Here is a 14448-nt window from a genome sequence, read left to right as displayed (position 1 = left end):
ACCCGTAGCCTCGATAATATATTTTCAAAAAACAAACCTAAAATATTTATTTTTTTAATATAATGTGCATAGAATAAGTAATAAATTATATAAACCACTTCATAAGCTATGGTAATTTCTTATTAATTATTTGATTGGTCATCGTCATCCTCGTCCAATGATAGATACTACACAAAGAAACAGGCACATGCACATGCACATGCATCCTATTAACAAACATTAACTATCACCACCACCATCCATTAAATTCCCCTTCACCATAACTAAACACCAAATGACAATTCTAATATCTTGCTTTCTTCTTTACCATCATCAATCATTACACCAACATTCGTTGTTGCCACCATCGACAACATTAAATCCGAACAAATAGTCATAAACCACCCAAGCAAACAACCCACTAAAAGAAAAATGGGGTATCACCGACAGCATATATTCATCGGAAATATATGTCAGTGATGGATCATCCCCTCAAAGCCTCTTTAATTAAAATACCTTTTAAAATTTAATGGGTGGTCAGAAAAGCTATCACAATTTCAATGTTTGCCATTGTTAGTAGACAAATAACTTTCACCGTTGTGATTATCTTGTATTGGGCTGCTGCCAATGTAATAACTAATAAGTATTGTTTGGATAATATTCTCAATTGGGCTGATAATAAGCCCAATGGAAGATTTAGAGTTGTGTCTTAAGATTTGAGAATAGATGCGCGGGTACGTGTACGACACTCATTTCATTTTGTTAGCTGTGAACTTGTGATCAAGAGTGATCCTATTCTCAGGGACATGTCCCAAGATGGCTTAAACTAACTTCTCTTTTCTTATTTTATAGAAGTTTAACAGGTCTGTCCCCTTCAAACATTATAACTAATTGACTTTAATTGTTTAAGAAACATGGGTAATAACAAAATCTAACAGCGACGCATAAGTTACCATTTTCCTTGAATCACTAATTTCTGAGGCTTGGCTCAAGCTCGTTTATGGAACGAGTTTCAGTTTAGGTTTGAGCCTACTCAGGCCCACACTCTTTACTGTAAACGAGCTTATATATAGACTCTACTCTATTTAGTAGCTCAAAAACGGATAATTTACACCCTCTATAACTTCATCACCATTATAACTAATTGAATTAAATTGTTTAAAACATATCAAATCCAACTTATTTACACCCTTTGATAACAACTATCAAACTAATGCATGACTTGGGCACCACTTCCCTTGAACTCTTCAATTTATAAAACCTGTGCCCAAGTTCGTTTATTAAACAAGTCTCAGTTTATGTTTGAGCTCAGCTCGAGCTCGCCCAAACTTGGCTCGAATGACTCACTTGGAAGGAACTTCGTTATCAATTAACTTCTTCTCCTCGTCTAAAACCTCTTTATCGGCAGCCTTTGGTTCACCACTAGCGGTACTTTGTGATCCCGTCACCCTCGCCAACATCACAAAAGTCATCCCACCAACAACGTTATTCGCCAACCTCAACCCAAACACCGATCCCTTAAACAATAAGGGCGGCAACCCTTTCGCCAACAGAAACTCAATCCCATTCAAACTTTGGTACCTCAAATTAGCACTTAACCCCATATGAATCGCCCAAGTAACAGCATTCAAAACCGTGGGCGGAGGCTTGTTCGGCGACTCAAACCCCGGGTCCATCTTCTTCCTAATCTTGATCAACCCATTCGACACCGCAGTCCCAACTAACCCAGCCGCAAACCCCACGGCTGTGAACACAACCCCTTTGTACACGAACGTCCCTAGTCGGTTCACCAGGGTGTACGCACCGGGCTCGAACATGTGGCCCGGTGGCGAGTTTGTAAATATGAAAGGAAGAGTTGTTGATGTTGATGTCATGGTGGGTGCTAATAGATACATGAGAGTAAAATTCAATATTGATCCTACAACTAACGTGGAGAAGACGAAATCGAGTTCGTTTAAACCGAAATTAGGACGAGAAGCCATGTCACCAAAAACGGTTGCACTCACACCAACAACTTCTTCCATTAATACTTTGAACGGAAATTGGGGATCTGCAGAAACCCTAGATCTCCAACCGTTAATAAAAGCACTAAATACGCCAAAACTGTCTCCGTTTCCATTGCTATTGCTGTTGCTATTGTTGTCACTATCGCCGCCGTTACCGCCACCGCCTCCGCCTCCGCCGCCGCTGCCATGGCCGGAGCCGGCGATGCCGCCGCCGCCGGCGACGGCGGCACAGGATGGTGAATAACGGTTTATTGGCTTTGATCAGAGGGGTAAAACGGTAAAACTGGCAGGTTCTAGGGTTTGTGATCGGAGAATAGGAATACGAGTGGCGAGATTTGGATGACGGTTGTTTCCGGCGAGTGGAGAGTGATGAAGCTGAGCTGAAGTCATGGTTTGTTACGAACAGAGTGTGATGGCTTGTTGTCCACGCGAACCTGAAAAAATTGGATTAATGACAAAACAGAAACTAAAATGCAGACGCAGAAGCAGATCATCAGACAGATGCTCTGAATCTGAATAAAACAATTTCTGATTGAGCATACGAAAATTAATTAGAAATAAATATTCAGGAGAAAATAATAATAATAATAATACAACAGATACACTAGATTATTAATTTGATTAATCGAATAACAAAAACTGTGATCATTTCTGGTATGTGTGATGAGCTACACAATATATTTGTGGTATCGCACAGATATACGAACATATTCATATGATCGTTAGAAAAAAAAAGATGAGGAATAAAGCTGAAAACCTTTAAGAAGTTGAATGACTGGTGTTGATCGGAGAAGAAACGATGATTGGTAGCCGGCCGGTGGCTTATAAAGAGTTAGAAATAAGTGCAGTGATTAGAATAGAAATAAAGAAAGAATAAACCGGCAACGAGACGGGTGTTTGGTGAGAAAGATGGTCCCATCAGGAGCAAATTAATTATGTATATCTGGTAGTCACGCACCCACTTTTTTTTTTTTTTTTCAAAATTTTTTTATTAGAACATTCAGAAGGCTTAACCACACTTTTATGAAGGGCGATTTAAAACAAACACGATTGGGTCCGCCCTTGAGCACACAGAATTAGTAATTTAGCATGCTCATTTATGTTAGTGGTTTAATTTCAAAGTAGATTAAAAAGCCCACACATAAACCTCATTGACCAAAGTGTCTGAAATCTATCAGTGTTAAATTGTAAAAAAAATGTTATCATTCTAAATTGGTCTTAAGTTTCTAGTATATATACATTTAAGAGAAGTTTTAAAGAGTGAATGAGTTAGTAATCATTCTAAAAATCTACCCATACTAATAAACAAAAAATAATGATTATGATGTGTCATAACCATATTCAATCTTAACTTTAATTTTCCTTTTATTTTCTAATCTCCACTCTCCTTAATCCAATGTTTTGAAACCCGGACGTTCGACCGGTCTGGACCGGCCGGGACCCGGAAGGCATGCCAGTCCGGTTCACATATATAATCCGTTTTCTAATAACACATATATAATCCGTTTTCTAATAACCCGGCCGTGTTTGATGGTTGGCGGTCCGACCGGAACCGGTGAACGCCGGTTAAACCGGTAAAACCTTGTTTTTATTAATTAAAAAGATTTTGGTCCTAATGGGAATCGAACCCTTGTGCCTTCCGAGGTGCAAAGCTTAACAAGCACCAACCAACAAACTAGCCAACATTAACTTTTGCTTCTTATCTTGAATTAGAAATCCTATAGGGGAAAATAAGCATTATAAATGCACATAAAAGTTCTTTAATATTACTTTTTCAATATATAAAAATTATGTATGTATATATAAATAGGGTGTATATATTTAAATTATTTATGACATCATCCGGGTCAAATACCGATCCGTCCTTCCGGGTCGGTCCGACCTTTGACCCGGTAAGGCGTCCGGGTCGACGTCCGGGCCGGGTCTGAAAACATTGCCTTGTTTCAATCTATCCATGGGTCATGGGTTTAATAATTGGCATGTCCTATTAGTTGTAACCCATGTGAAAAAAAAGCATTTAATATAATTTAAATAACAATAACTTTTACTAACCCATTGCATCTAACTTTACTATTAGATATATAAAATTTGACCATAATTTCTTAAAAAACATATAAACCATTTAATATCTATAATAAGTTTAAAATCAAACAGTTAATTATTAAATTAGTTAAATAATGATCAACGAACCATTATCGTATAATAATTAGTGACCTATCTACCTTTACCTATACTAATAAACAAAAATAATGATAATGATGTGTCATAACCAGTAACCATATTCAATCTTAACTTTAATTTGCCTCTTATCTTCTAATCTCTACTCTCCTTAATCCATGTTATCCATAGATCATGGATTTAATTGGTATGACCAATTAGTTGTAACTCATGTGAAAAAAAAGTATTTAATGTAATTTAAATAACAATAACTTTTACTAACCCATTGCATCTAATTTTACTATTAGATATAGAAAATTTGACCATAATTTCTAAAACAAAACATATAAACCATTTAATATTTATAATAAGTTTAATAATCAAATAGTCAACTATGAAATTAGTTAAATAATGATATACGAACCATTATCGTATAATAATTAGTTACCTATTATAATAGATATTTAGTTATGCGTGTAATTCAAATTTCGTTAAATAAATACAGTATTTATAATCTTACAATTTGTAAAACACTATTTAACTTACATTCATATTAATCATATAAAACAACTTTAATATGTTTATGTACAATGTCATCTTAAAACATTATTTCAATATTAAGAAACCGTAAAATTTAAATGCGTAACATTTGAAGTGTGTGTGATTATATTAAAATTAATCTATAAATTCAAAAGAAAATCCTTAATTGCGTATAATTAAATAACTTAATTTCGGTCATTTGACAAATCCCGTGTAACATACGGGTTCAAAAGCTAGTAAAATAATAAAATAAACCTTTGTTAGTCTGTGACCATGTTCATCGCTGATACACTTAAATTTTGTGTACACGTATAGTATGTGTTGCCACAATGAAACTGGATTAGTTGTCATGTCAAACTGTATCTAGCATTCACGAGTCTAGACCTAAGATACAATATCATATTGGAGGGATTTGCTGTGCAAAGCAAGCAATGGGGGAGAGATTTGTTATGCAAAGCAATGGATTTGTTATGCAAAGAAAGCGAGAACTATATCTCCTTATCAAATAGCTCATTCTTTTAAAAATGAGTTGTGGTTCAGATTATGTCTACGGGTGTAAACAAGTCAAGCCGAGCCCAAGCTCATCTAGGCTCGACTAGTTTTTCATTTATCAATTATTCTACTTGTATTTATTCTTAGATGATAATCGAAATCTCAAACATGAGGGCTGATTGTAATTCATAATGATAGTTTTACTTTTATTAATTACCTTTTTTACAATATTAGTTTAATATTTATTATTGAATAAAAATAAATTATGATAATCCAAACTACAAACTATTGGTTGATAATTATTCATTCTACCAATTTAACCGTGGCACTGTTAAATCTTATGTTGGTCGTCTGAGGCAATCTCATTTGATAATCATCACATATTACATTTGATTTCCACTCGATTTAGTTCGCAATGAATTTACTTTTCCTTATTTCACTTGCAATCATTCATGTGAGTATAATCAAGCAAAGTATGTGCGTTGATCATTCTTGACAATGAAAGTGAAAGCTATAAATGTTAATTTTCACACCATTAGCATGAATTCTTATCTTAACTAAAGTTTGATTATTAGAGGAATATTCCTGGTTGGTCAAGATCTGACTTTATATATGCTGAATACTTTTTTCAGTGTGGCCGGCTTTGTCTTGTTTTTTGGATTCTGTTCTGTTTATATGGAACCAAGCTTTCATGCGATCATTGCCGTCGTATTGTTTTCCATACAAATTACACTTATTAAATATTTCTTAGTACATATATAGTTCAAATAAAAAAAGGACCGTTGACACATTTTGGACAAAAGTTATAAAAACTGCACATTTGTCTTTCACATTAATCCGTCCACTCCCTAACATGTAACCTTTTGAGACGGAGGACTTAATAACAACAACAAAAAAAAAGTCCAAACAGCATTTACTGCAAAAAAATCAAGATCAAACTCCAATCACATAATAGAACTAGTTACCTTTTTTTTATGTTAATGAAGTTGATGCGAATTGCAATTTACAATACAAGTTCCTACTGATTGAATGATAATATGGGTTGATACGGATAGATTACTTGATGATGAGTAATTTACTATGGGTTGGTTGTTACCAAGTGTTTTGGTACTTAAGTTAAAGATGATAAGTGTTTTATGCTGATAGAAAATAACATTATACTGATACAAATGCGTAATATAAAGGTAATAACTATTGTTGCGGGTAGGGATGGCAATAAAACCCAAAACATTTCTATATTTGATTGTCAATTTGAAAATTATATTTACCACGCAAACCTCTATAATTCTATATGGTGTTATGTTTAGACCAAATTGGTCATGTTATTGTCTATTTTTCTATGTTGTGGATTTTATTTTCTTAATGCTTTAAATATGTCTATCTTCTGTATTTTAATACTTATCTTTTGCATTTTTATTAGAAAAACTCAATAAGCTTCAAACCGTGAAACCAAATTGTTCAACAGGTTCATTTTGATTCACATACGCAACAATTTGATTTAGGTATATAGTTTAAAAACCGCTACCAACGGTTTGACTTGTAAACCCGAATATATATAAACACCCGTGTTATTATATTTGGTCATTACAAAATTAGTTCATGTTAACGTTACAACAACCAAAGTAAGTTGTATAAATGGAATCTCGCATCAGCTTTGCACCTGAAAGGGTGATGAATTTGCCAATTAACAACCTTTCACAATGGTGTTTTGGTGTGCTAAATGTGGTCTCTTATAGTTGTAAAAGTGACCAAGTTTCACCGAAGATGAAACAGGACAACGCAAAAAGAAACCATGGAGATACTTTATGCTATTCCTCTTCTTCTTCAACAAGAAACCTATATGCAAATCAAAAATTTACTTATTAAAAAATCAATAGCATAACAAGAGAATTACGGGTTTAGGCTTAATCTAAATAGGTTTGAGTCAGTTTTGAGTCAGGAACATTTAGCTAAACAGGTCATGCTTGGGTATATCTAAAACTGACTGTGTATATTATAACTAAAATAGAAAATGTGTTTTATGTAATACCTAAAACTAATATGGTATACTGACCTGCTTGCACCAGAGGATGAGGCCTCCACCATATGATGGTAGGCTTCTGGTGTTTCGGGTAGTGTGACCTCTATAACGCCCTCATCATAATATATCAAATCTTGCATTGTTAGTTGGTGGAAATCAACTATTTCCCTCAAGTGCCTGTTCTCACGTGCGTGCACTGAATTATCGTGTGCCAAGCGTCCCTTTTCCGCCAATAGCGTCTCTAGCTGAACCCGTATCTGATCATAATTTACCCAAAATGGGTTAAAGCTTAGATAAGCCACTTTTTAAAGCTTAGATAAACCACTTTTAGTGCATTTAGAACTGAAAATGAAATAACCGACCTGTAACCGACATAACCAAACCGAAATAACCATACCCAACCCAAAACTGATGGTTTGGTTTTAAGTTTTTTTTTTCTTAATAGTTCGGGTTCGGTTTTGCATTTACTGAAAACCATAAAAACCAAGTTGAACCTCGAAAACGGACCAAATGGATAAAACCAACCTTTTTATTGAATTCATAGATTATATGTATATATATTTTTTTAATGTTAAGTAATTTATTAAAAACTAATAATAAATGGTGTAGCCCAAAAATTTTAGACCTAAATGAATAATCAATTAATTATTAATCACCAAATATGTTTAGGCTTGACTTCATTATTTTGGACCATTTTTTTTTTGTACAAAAATTTCAAGCCCAAGTGGCGAAATAGGAAAACCGAAACCAAACCAGTTGTGAAAACCAAAAAAATTGAAAACAACTGGTTTTAAAAAAGTGAACTTACGATTTTTGTTCGGTTTGAGCTCAAAACCAACCAGACAAAGGGGTGCATACCCCTAACTGGTAAAAACAAACGACACCTTATTCTTACAATAATAATAATAATAATAATAATAATAATAATAATCAAAATGTAAAATAAACATTTTAGATGGCTGTATGCATTTAATATAAGCTTTTAGTGATTTGAACCAATTTGACAAATTCCAGGTTGGCAGTTTAATCCATATTTATCCACCTGGCTCATTTAAGATAACACACACAACCTAAATCATGCATTCATAATATTGCAGTAAAAAACTAATGATAGCAACTAATGATGCATATGTTGGGCATGAGATGAACAGCAAAAGTTTAAAATATTTGCTAAGAATTAAAGATAGCATAATAATACCATGTCATCATCTGCAGGGTGCTCTCCCTTTTCATGAGAACCTAAAAGCAGCTTATTTTCTTCTTCTAGCTGACAACATCTTTCTTTTGCAAATGCTAATTCTGCCTTCACAGTTTTCAGCTCCCGCATAAGTTGTTTCACCTTAGCAGCTGTTGCAATTGCCACCTGTGAACCAAAACCGAATCAGTAAACATGATTGCAACTGTTATGCAAAAGACCAAACATCATTATGAGATGAGTACAAACATATTATATAGACTTTGTTCTTGTTTAATTAAAGGCGTTAATTATGAAGATGGTTCCGGATCAACCACAAATAAACAGTTACACATTTGCCACCTTACGTCGCGTGAAGTCTGTAGAAGAGTTTCTGGATACTTCTGTGGTTGAGCAAGTTGTATTTTAGGATGCTGATTCTTTTCTTCGTTCTTTATTACTCTTCTAGGATCCTGGTTCTTTTCTCCATTCATTATTACTACTCTGTTCTGCAGTTAATAAATGTAAGAAAAAATCAGTAATGTTCCCTAAATGCAGATATGCATGATTTGCAAAAGAACATATGCATCTTCATCAGTTTTCCTTGAAAATTTCCAAGTCAAAGCTGTAGCTTTAACTATTCATGTATGTTCTTGTAACATCCAGCTCCTCATATAAAAAAAAATCAAATGTACCCTATAAAATCTCACTAATAGCAAAAGCTACTGGTAAAGTCAGAGGAGTGGTAGATTCAGAGGAGGGTGAGACGAGGGCAAACTTTACCTCTATCACAATTCACAAGTGATAGAGAAGTTGTTCCAACTAAGACCCCGACTCTAAAACAAGCAATTTTTAACAAGTAAAGTGTAGTAAATGCGAGTAACGTAAGAGTGGATAAGGGAATCTAAAAGCCAACAACAAGATAAGGCAAACGCAAATAATAATAGTGATACATTGCCTAAAGCCCTAAACATTCATCTTCTCATACCAACCTACCACATATAGAGCTTGTGGCTTTGTTTTTGGTTATTTGAGTGGAGACCCCCCAGCAGGTCAGTCAAGTGGGAATTATTCACACAAGCATGGTTAACTGTGTTCTCCTATCATCCACTAACAATGCCCACAAAATTGCGGTCGTACTTGAGGTGGCACATTAATTCCTTGTGACTTAATATCTCTATTGTGGGTGGAACGGCCGTGGGATTTGCCTAACGTGTCAAAGTTCTGATGCTTAACAATAGTTTTCTTATGTTATTGGATCTTACATTATTAGAAATTAACACTAAACCAAGCTTGAAGGATTATTACACCCTAAATTTTGTATCCCCTAACAAAGCTCATAAGGATCATTTTTCATGCATAATGTTTTTATCTAGCATTGATAACTTATGGGGGCTTTAGTTGTATGTGGGACTAATTAACTAACCAAAACTTCAACTGTTGTAATACGTAAAAGGTTGAGGAGATGCAATAATGAAAACCCCATAAGATATTTTATATTATTGGTCAAACTATTTATAGAAAAAAGTAATTACAGTATAAAGGAAATTCTAATTATGATAATGATATAAGAATAAGCCCTTAGTTACTCTAATGTTAAGGTGTAAAAGAGTACAATAACTTATAATCTGAGATTATTTGTTACAAAAACACAAACCATTAACATCAATAGTCAACAATATTTACCTCCAAAGAATTGCCAATGCTCACACGAATTTGATTAAGCGAAGGTGTGAGCCTGTCCATTCCGATTCTTAATGCGGGACTCTCCATCTTCTTCAAATCCCCAAGGGATTCATTTTGATTCTGAATCTGAATGCCAGTCCGCTTCTATGGAAATTCAAAACACTTATAAGTAATTACTGTATATATCATAAGTAAAATGTATAATTTGTAAACTGGTATCAGTTAAATACATATAACACTGCAGAAAGTGTTCAACTCTCATATTTGTATTTCAAACTATGATTAATTTGAATGCTAAAATCTACAGTCACCTGGCTGCTTGTTGAGAAACCAATTGGCTTTACACTGCTTTGAGCATTTGATTGTTGAGGAATATCATCTTCTAGTATAGCTTTAGCTTTCCTTGCCAAAACGCCCCAAAATCCCCCTCGTTCACTCGAACTCCTCACGGAAGCATAATCAAAGCTACCAGAACCCTGTTTTCTAGATACTATACCTAATTAGCGTTAACAAACTTGCTTCTACCTTATCACATCATAACATTCAAAGTAGCACTAACAATCAACACCTAATTTCAAGTACTAATTTCTAAATTGTCATTACATATTTTCATAATTAGCACATTAACCGCTTGGTTCGATAATATCATCTAATTAAGCTAGGTAGTTCATACATACTAAACATGCCTAACCTCTATACGAATAATCGAAAGCTAAAATTGAGCATAAAAAACAAAGGAGGTCGTAGTACAGCTTGTTGGCTGCTTACCTACCATGTAATGCAAACAGTTGTGCTCTATTTGAAAAAAAATATATACAGTATATAAGCGTATAATTTCAAACAAAGTAAAATCAATGTCAAACCTTCGATCGGTTTTTAAACGACGAGTGAAAGGCGCGAGAGCGAAAGGAGTCGAGACGAGAATCGGAAGACGTGTGCGGGATAGCTGCGGAGGACGTGGTGGCGTCATCATTGTCGGACGGATAGCGAACGCCTTCCTTGAAGGTCGATGACCTAGAAAGCCCCTGCCGTCTGCAATACGCCATAATTATTATTGTTATTGCTTAATTATATGAATATTGAATATGCACACACAGGAAGCAAAGAGATAATTGAAGAAAGCAAAACGACGTCGTCGTAGGCCACCGGAACGGAGATTGAGAGGGTTTGATTTCAGATCGTGAAGAAGTTCGTGTAACCAACTCTCTCCAAATTTGGCATTACCAATGTAAGCGGTTGCATGGTTCTTTCATGACGAACAATAATATTCAAATATTACCCTCTACTAATTACATTTTGCACTTTTGGTCTAAAACTAACAAATAACAGTTAATGCGACGGGAGAAAGGGTAGTTGGATTCACTCACTGGGTCCTCATAATGGAAAGAGAAATCATTTTACATGAGGACCAAAAGTTGAGCAGCTGCATGATGATGTTGTGACATGACACGACTTGACAGAAGTAGTAGACGAAATTTGGACGAAAATGTAGATGGGCTGGACGAAAATACGTATAAAATTTTCCATAAACGGAGGGACATGTTTTAGCCGTCAAAACTAAATACTTTTACCTACCCAACTAAATACAATTAAAAGTATTTAGTTTTGGGTAGGTATATTTAGTTTTGGGTAGGTAAAAGTATTTAGTTTTGACGGCTAAAGCATGTCGGCTAAAAGAAAAAAAAATAGAAGTCGGCTAAATATTTAATTGAGTAGGTAAAAGTATTCAATTTTGGGGACTAAATTTACACCGGCTAAAAAAACGGGTAAGAGATAAAAAGATAGAAGGCGACTAAGTATTTAACTGGATAAGTGAAGTTTGTAAACTATTTAATCTTAGCGGCTAAATTTACCCGGCTAAAAAAAAGAAAAGAAAAGAAAACAACTAAGAGAAGTTTTAGCCTGCAAGCAGAGTTGGAGTCGGTTAAAAGGGAAATCAAAGAGCCGACTAAACATATATCCCAAAGCCGGCTAAAAGTCATGGATGCCAAATAAAAAGGGAAGAGTTGTAGGCTAGGTTTAGCCATGTGTGACACGTGTAGAATTTTAATTGGTTGAAAGTGAGTCCAATCAACTTTTTATTAATTTCGGTGCGCGTAAAGTGTTGGCCAAGGCTTAGCTGACTTAGCTTGATTCGATGACGTGTTACTTGTTTATTAGACAAAAACTCAATGAGACATATTTTGTTTGAAAATTATCGGTTAAACAATGTTTATTTTGAAAATTTACCCAAAAAAAGTTTAGTTGAAGTTCGAAAATTATTGGTCAAACTATTTAAACGAAATTCACAAAAATAATCAAACATAAAGAATGATTTAACAATTTACTCAAGAAGAAAATATAAAATAAAAAATGCATCTCATATGGCATATACCCTGAAAAGTCAAAACAGCGAACGACGTGCCTCTATTTCTCTATTTATGCTTTCCTACCTACAACTAACTCTACAAGCAAAGCAACATTCGTTGACCAATCCCTTTGTTGACCAATCTTGAGTTCACCACGTCTTGCTATCGGGACCACCTTTGTTGACCGGCCTTATGCATTGGTTGACCAAAGTTTTTTGTATACCAAGTTTTCTAAAAATAACAAATTCACAAAGTTACTTAAGTAGCCATTGTACATTTGTACCCAAGTTGCCAATGCTAAAACTACGACACAGGTACTGCAGGAGTATGCAACTTGGAACCGATCGAATGGGACGGAGAGTAACAACAAACAACATGTGGCAGCATTAAGGACAAGTAATTAGTGTATTTAAACACATTTGAAAAATATTTATCCACACTCAACTCATTTTCTAGTATGCGTGTCACGTTTTATTAAATAATTATTTGCAAAGGTGATAACTAATTTGCATAATTTTCTTCGTAGCATGTTAGACTGAGTGTTATCGGCGTTAAAACCCACTCCACATTAGCCATAAGAGCATCTCGAATGGGAGATTTCAAAGCATATCATGTCCTATTTGAAGGAGAGATGTGCCAAGTGGATAAGAGATTGAAGGAAGTATGAGATGCCCTAAGGGTGCCCTATATACACCATTATGCCAAGGAGGGAGAGAACGCCAAAGGAGAAGAAGGTGCCAAAGCATTTGTGGGCGCCAGCCAATCACATGCGTCTATCTATTTTTTATATTAAAAAAACATTATATTATAACCCTTACATGATAGTTGTTGAATGGCTTTCATGTCTATGCGACGATCAGAGCATTCTCATCCGGTTTCCTAAATGTTTGTGAGGGGAGTTTGTAAATTATAGGATGATGTTTTGAGTGGTTGTGAATGTAAATTATAAGGTGGAGAGAGAGAACAGGTAGTGATTTTTATAAATTTGAGGAAATGGTAGTGATTTTTGGTAAATTATAGGGTGGAGAGGGAAAACTGTAATGATTAAAGTATGAAAAAAATATTATTTAATTAAAGAGAAGAGAAAAATATAGTGTTTTTTAGTGTAATTATAGATATGGGGATAAGAAAACCGGATGAGAATACCCTTAGTAAATGTGTTTCATAACATTCCACCTTATGGTTTCTCCCCAACGTTATCATTAGGAGTTTTTTTTCATATGATATATAATAAATTTAATGTGTTTTGAATAACAAATTTAATCTTTAATGTAACATATACACATTGCTTCATGTATGAGAACAATAAAAAAAGGTTTCGTGCGTGTGGAAGGATATTCTTCAAGCACTTTCATGTGGCCCTAATCCTATTACATCATCTAGTCAAAAAAGATTCTGAACTTTTAAACATATAAAACAGTCCTGTATTAAAAATATAGTAGTTTCATTAAAATAAATAACTAAATTATAAAATACTAATTATGAAATATGAGTCCCAATCAAAATTTTTAAAAAACATAATGATAAGTTGATAACTAAAAAATAAATTTATTTCTTAATTTTTTTAACATGACGTGCCAGTTCTAATCTAAAAACTGTAATCTTATCATGGCAATTGATTTCCATTGTGGAATAAAATTATAAAAGGTATCAAAAATGGAAAATAAATAAAGAATTTTATACATTTAGAAGGATAAATTATTAATTTAATGCCTTTTAAGGGTATCTTAATGGGAAAATCTTGAAAGATTCAAGCCGGTGAGAAAGACAATAAAACACGAGTAAACTCCCCAGATTCGTCAGCTGCTGGTCAAAGCACTTAAAACACACGGCCAGACGATTTGTACCTTCTTAGCCACCGGCATCGGTCCATCAGGTATCCTTATCTCACACACAATGTGTATATATCGATGATATTCGAGAATGGAGATATTATGCTTCTAGATCTTCATTTTATTGTTTTTTTCTGCTCGCTTTTTGCTTGTTTGCCTTTTTGACGGATCGATTTCGCTCTTGCGATTCCGATTCTTTGTTAATCGACTTTTT

The 14448-nt window shown here is 34.4% G+C and overlaps 1 protein-coding gene across 1 annotated transcript; it reads right to left on the bottom strand.

Moving 5' to 3' along the window:
- Window positions 1–1185: 1185 nt before the first annotated feature.
- On the bottom strand, window positions 1186–7136 carry LOC143625886 (protein RETICULATA-RELATED 3, chloroplastic-like). Its single transcript, XM_077096105.1, has 4 exons — window positions 7130–7136; window positions 6867–7010; window positions 6035–6090; window positions 1186–2240 (listed from the first exon to the last, which is right to left on the bottom strand). The coding sequence occupies exons 1-4, from the start codon at window positions 7134–7136 to the stop codon at window positions 1323–1325; spliced, it is 1125 nt and encodes a 374-aa protein (XP_076952220.1). The 3' UTR covers window positions 1186–1322.
- Window positions 7137–14448: the final 7312 nt, after the last annotated feature.

Source organism: Bidens hawaiensis, unplaced genomic scaffold (genome assembly GCF_021521415.1).
Source record: "Bidens hawaiensis isolate Kalapana, Puna unplaced genomic scaffold, B.hawaiensis_p1.1 tig00004242_1, whole genome shotgun sequence".
Taxonomy (NCBI): domain Eukaryota; kingdom Viridiplantae; phylum Streptophyta; class Magnoliopsida; order Asterales; family Asteraceae; genus Bidens; species Bidens hawaiensis.
The sequence above is the reverse complement of the archived record's forward strand: the minus strand, read 5'-3'. Positions and strand labels throughout refer to the sequence as shown.